At 45.2% G+C, this 5,816-nt stretch overlaps 1 protein-coding gene across 1 annotated transcript; it reads right to left on the minus strand.

The window, feature by feature from the left end:
- Positions 1-126: 126 nt before the first annotated feature.
- On the minus strand, positions 127-5,062 carry LOC308414914 (protein dpy-30 homolog; the record flags this gene model as incomplete). The annotated part of the gene is made up of 2 exons (XM_080910086.1): positions 127-284; positions 4,774-5,062. 2 exons carry the CDS (start codon positions 5,060-5,062, stop codon positions 127-129), a joined length of 447 nt encoding a protein of 148 aa, XP_080766212.1.
- Positions 5,063-5,816: the final 754 nt, after the last annotated feature.

Below are 5,816 nucleotides of genomic sequence, written 5' to 3' on the forward strand. Positions count from 1 at the left end.
GATTGCGAACTGGAAGAACATTAAAAAAAAAAAACAAAAAACCCCTGGAATCCGGACAGTTTTCTGAAAATCCGGCCCCATTATGGCCGTCTCTACTGTTCTCGACTAGTCTTTCCTTTTAGTGCCCTAAAGTGGCCATGTGACCTTGACGGAAAACGCCATCTTCCTGCTAGGGGGCCTGCGTGCGTCTGTAGCCTTGGCCAGCGCCAGCGCCCGCGCCCAAGCTTTTCGGATCTCAGCGGCTTTAGACCGCCTCCAAAGACCCCTTTTCCGGTCTGCGAGGCCTGAGAGATTCCCAGATCATTGGTGGAGAAAGTATGATTGACAGTTTCTACGTCTAATGACTGACCAGCTCCTTCTCAGCTCTGATGACTAGTTCCGCTCCCTTTCCCAGGGTCTTTTTGATGACTCATCCCTCTGTCTGCACAAGGTGGCCTTTCCCGGCCCCGCCCCTGCTGCCCGCCACCCTCCGCCCCCGCCAAAGAGAAGGAGCTTCTGGAATTTTTATCTGAAGGCGCGCGCGCCCGAGTGCCCCCCTTCTCCGTCCCCTCCCGCCGCCGAGTGTGTATGTGTGTGTGTGTGTACTTGAAGCTTAAACACTAGTTCCTCACAGGAAGGAGGCTCATTTCCATATAAGGAGCTTAACCCCTCACTGTCCTTTGAGGTTTCTCTTTTACATGTTGGAGGCTGCGGAAAGAAAAAAGATTGTGTGTGTGCTTGGGGTGGGGGGTGCCTCAGCTTCCAGTTCAGCCCCAGATCGCAGTGGGTCGGCTTTTTGCTGCAGCTGCCAGCCACTCTGGGGGAGGAGCTCGGGAAGGTGGAGTTAGGTGGTGGCTTACAGATCATTCTATAGGTCTCTGGAGACATACGTGTCAATCACATAGGACAGCCTTAACAGAGATTGTAATCCTAAAGAGGAATCCAGCCTTCGGTAGATAATGGAGAAAATAGAGAACCCAGACCGAGCTAAGAAGCTGCGGGACTCAGATGAAAGAATTGATGTTCACCTGAACCAGGGGCCTTAGCCCCGCCTGTTCCTACGTGCCCTTCACAGCATGTTTTCCTGGACTGGGTTAAATTAAGCCAGAAGATCTGAAAAGGGAGCTGGCTACACTTGTCTCCTTTAGGCTGCTTCCTGTAGTCTCGTTTGCTTTTTAGTGCTCAGTCATCACTTCTCTGCCAAGTTTCTTATCCCACAGGTAATGCTCCCTGAAAGTACCAGTGTAACCTAGGTTTTAGTAGGCTCGGTGTGCAGTAAGCATGCAATAAACACCTATAAGCCTGTGCATTGCAACAATGGGTGGAGATTTCCGAACCACATGATGGGCTAAGTGCTCTGAACTTGAGCATACATTGAGCTGTGGTGGTTGGGTGGGGCCTGAGTTCATATCTTCCATGGTGGAGAATATTTTGCAGCTCGAGGACACAAGGAAGGTGGCAAGAGATACTAACACCTATCTTTCTAGCATCTCCAGCTCTCCCTATAGAGGCCCCTTGGCAGAATCCCATCCACAGTTCATTCGAATTGTCCTGGCTTGCCCCTCTAACCTCTGCATGGAATGTAGCCAAGGGACAGGACAGAGGAGGCAGCATGCATTTTGCCCCTGCTGCGGTAAAGAGTAAATGGAGACACAAATCCTACCCCTCCTTGGCTTTTGCTTCTGATTTCTACCATTTCAGACATCAGCACACACATGGTAGAAATGTAGACTTTCTCCCTTGCACTGATAGGCTGTGTGATCCTCTGCCAGGATGCTGGGCTGTGGTGTAATCACCCTGGCAACTGGAATATTCTACTAAGAGACTTGTACCTTTGTCTTATGCTATCAGACTATTTAACTGCTTCCAGTTTCTCCTCTTTATTATAAAGCATCTCTCCACCCACTGCCTTGCCTTTGTTAGTTTACCCACACTGCTTGCTCTGATGGTCAAAGACAGCCAGGGCTGAGTGACACTGAAAATGTAGAAAGATGAGACTGTCGAGCAGGCAAGTGTGAAAAAGAAGCAATCACAATGTTTTATACTATCCACATATCTGAGAGTAGAGCTAGTCAAGAGCATCTAATTACAGTAAGTACAATGACTGTGGCAGTTGTCAGTCTTAGATGTTTCTAGGCAGACTGGGAACTGCAAGAGAATCCCTAGAGGAAGTTGAATTTATTTTACATATTTACTAATTTGTGTAAGTGTGTGCTCTCGTGTGTGTGTGTGTGTGTGTGTGTGTGTGTGTGCGCGCATACCTGTGTGTGGAGGTCAGAGGACAACTTTAGGGAGTTCTTTCCTTTTATCATGAGGCTCTGGGGAAAAGAACTTGGGTTGTCAGGCTTAGTGGGAGGTGCCTTTAGATAATGAGCCTACTTGTTTTCCAAGATGTGATATTTAAGAATAGCCCAACAGTGGCTTGTCAACTAAAAGCACAATCTTCCATAGAGTACAATTCCCAGTACACACATATAGCTCACAGCCACCTATAACTCCAGTTCCAAGAACTCTGATGCCCTCTTCTGGCCTCTTCAGGTACTGTGTGCACATGGTACACAGGCATGCATGCAAGCAAAACACAAACATTTTAAAGGGGATGGTGGTAAAAAGACAATGAATTAAGAGCACTTGTTTCTGCAGAGGACCTTGATTCAGTTGCCAGCACCCACATGGTACTCACAGGAATCCATATCTCCAGTCCCAGGGGCTCCCACACCTTCTGAAGTATGAAGTGTGCTCATGCTGCTCAAATGTACATGTGAACAAAATACTCATGCACATGAATACATATTAAATGTATTTAATGCATATGAGTGCTCCATCTGCACATATGCCTGCAGACCAGAAAAGGGCATCAGATCTCATTATAGATGGTTGTGAGCCACCATGTGGTTGGTAGAAATTGAACTCAGAACCTCTGGAGGAGCAGACAGGACTCTTAACAGCTAAGCTATTTCTCTAGCTCATATTTTTTAAGAGAAAAATGAAAAATAATATAGGCCAACGAGATGACCTTAGGGTTTGCAACCTGAGGGGGAAGTGGGATTAGCAGGGATTGTTATTTCTTCTCCTCTACCTTTCTAACACATCAGATGAGTGGTAATCCTGTCCTCAATACTGGGAATGTATAAGCAGTAGTGTTAGCAAACAGCATGAGATACATTTTATGTACCTGGTACTGTGTTATGTGCCTTAAGGAAAAAGCCTTGGCTTTGCTGACTCAATTTACAACCCTTTGGACAGTCCAAAGGGGAAAAATCAATACATAAATGGTTGAAATTTTGATTTTTCTTAGTCTACTGATGGGCTGTGGGATTCTGTCAGGATGCTGGGCTATGATGTAATCACCCTGGAAGCTGGAATATTCTACTAAGAAACTTATGCCCCTGTCTTCTGCTACCAGACTATTTAAACAGTGGACACCAAAGAATCAAAATTTCCCAGTAATCTTTTTCATGCTGGGAGAAGGAAAAAATGTGAAGCCCTGAAGGCAGCCAAAGGAGGAAGTCGTTTACTAGGACAATATTTCATATAGTTCTGGTAATTTATCATACCATCTTGTTGGATAGACCGAGCCAAACCACACCTTCAGATGGGTACTTAGGTATCCACACATGCACGCCTCTTCATGGGAATTTGAATTTCATGTCAACACCCCAGAAAATGGACTTTGGGGTCATTGGACCTGTTATGTGTTTCACCTCTCAAAGTGACCATTGAATAAATCTCCTTTCTCAGCTTTAACACTTGTCTCTAGTTGGTGTATTGGAGACAAGCAGCTAAGTCTAGCTTGTTGAGATTGCTGGAGGTGCAGCAGCTTTTCCCTAAGAACTCCTGGTAAGTGGAAGTGAGCCCAGCTCCTAATCAGCTAAAGGATCGTGATCATCAGGAAGAACACCAGGATTCCACAGTATATTGGACTATGATGTTTGATAGGTTCAGTTTATTAAAAGCCTTTTCGACCTAGGATATTTCCAGCATATGAAGTTGGATTGGAACTCTTGACCCTTTTGCTTCTGCTCTGAGTGTTGGGTTTTCAGGGTGTGTCACCATTCTTAACTATATGTCCTAAGTTCCCATGGTGGAGCTAGGGATGTAGTTCAGTAGATAACAGTTTATTTTGAAGGTCTTTTTTTTTTTTAAAGATTTATTTATTATATATGAGTACACTGTAGCTGTCTTCAGACACACCAGAAGAGGGCATCAGATCTCATTACAGATGGTTGTGGGCCACCATGTGGTTGCTGGGATTTGAACTCAGGACCTCTGGAGGAATAGTCAGTGCTCTTAACCTCTGAACCATCTCTCCAACCCTGAAGGTCTTTTTAAAAACAAAGTAAAAGACAATCTGAGAAAAAAATTGCACAGATGATACTTATTAAATAAGTATGGTGATTAAATCAGACAGGGATATGCTCTCTTCTGCAACTCCAGAAGTGAGTTCTGTGGTCCTGAAGGTTCTTAGACTTCCAGAGTGTGGAGGGAATCAGGGCAGTTAAAGCTGCCTCGTAATCATGTAAATCTACAGTAGCAACCAAATGTCTCTTTTCTTCCCAAGAAATCAATTTTGATCTTCAAACTGAGGTGCAGTCCATATCATCAAGACAAGAGCATGGCAGCATCCAGGCAGGCATGATGCAGGAGGAGCTGAGGGTTCTTTATCTTCAACCAAAGGAAGCCAGGAACAGACTGAGTGTCTTCAGTCAGCTAGGAGGAGTGTCTCCAAGCCACACTTCCTCCAACAAGGTCACACCTTCTAATAGTGCCTTCCCTGGCCAAGCATATGCAAACCATCACACTGTGCCTTATTTTTTAAAAGATAAGATGCTACAAACTCAATGGTATTTGGTGGTCTTCCCTTTGCGAGCACAGCAAGTCCCTGTAACAAGATAGGCACAACCGTCTGGTCCAGGTAGGCATGGGTAGGCAAGGTCTGTAGATCCACCTTCTGTTCTGATGGCTTCTCTGTGTTAATCTTCTCATTTTCGACCATTCTCTCAACACTGTCTGTGAGCCTGTACTCAGAGTGAGGGTTTTCTGCAACCTGTGTCTGTCCCTCCAGCATCTGCTCTGATTCCATGGCGGATTGTGCAAATCACAATCAACCGGATACCAGTCTGTGCCAATGCTGTTGGTTCCTAAGTGCCTTGCACAGTGCCACCGACTCCCAGCGCGAACCCTGTTTGTTTTTTCAAGACAGTTTCTCTGTGTAACTGAGCCCTGGCTGTCCTGGAATTTAGTGAGTACTTTGTAGACCAGGCTGTAGGCTGGCCATGAATTCACAGAGATCCACCTGCCTCTGATGGTACAGGAATTATGCTGCTGCCTTTCTTTGAACACAGGGTTTCTCTGTAGAACTCTGGCTGTCCTGGTATTTGTTTTGTAGACGAGGCTGGCCTCGAACTCACAAATTCATCTGCTTCTGCTTCCTGAGTGCTGTAGTTAAAGGTGTGCTTCCACTATAGCCAGCTTATCACTCTTTAAAAATATTTTTGTTATTTTTATGTGTCTCTCTGTGTGTGTTACTTATGCATGTATTCCTTGCAGAAGCCAGAAGAGAACATTAGATCTCCTAGACCTAGAGTGGTTGTGAGCTCCCTGAAGTGGGTTCTGAGCCATCTCTCCAGTCCATCCTGTCCATTTTCCAGATAATAAAGCTGTGATTCAAAGAGATGAAATGACCTGCTCCAAGATCATTAGAGTGGTTATAAGCAGAGGAGATGGGATTTGAACACTGGCAGTCACAATGTAGAGCCTAGAAATGTAATTAGAATGCTCTTCTCAGTCTTCTAGTTGGAAAATAATAGAAATGGGACTCATTCTGTAACAAGAAA

The sequence above is a fragment of the Micromys minutus genome (genome assembly GCF_963924665.1).
Source record: "Micromys minutus genome assembly, chromosome: X".
NCBI lineage: Eukaryota > Metazoa > Chordata > Mammalia > Rodentia > Muridae > Micromys > Micromys minutus.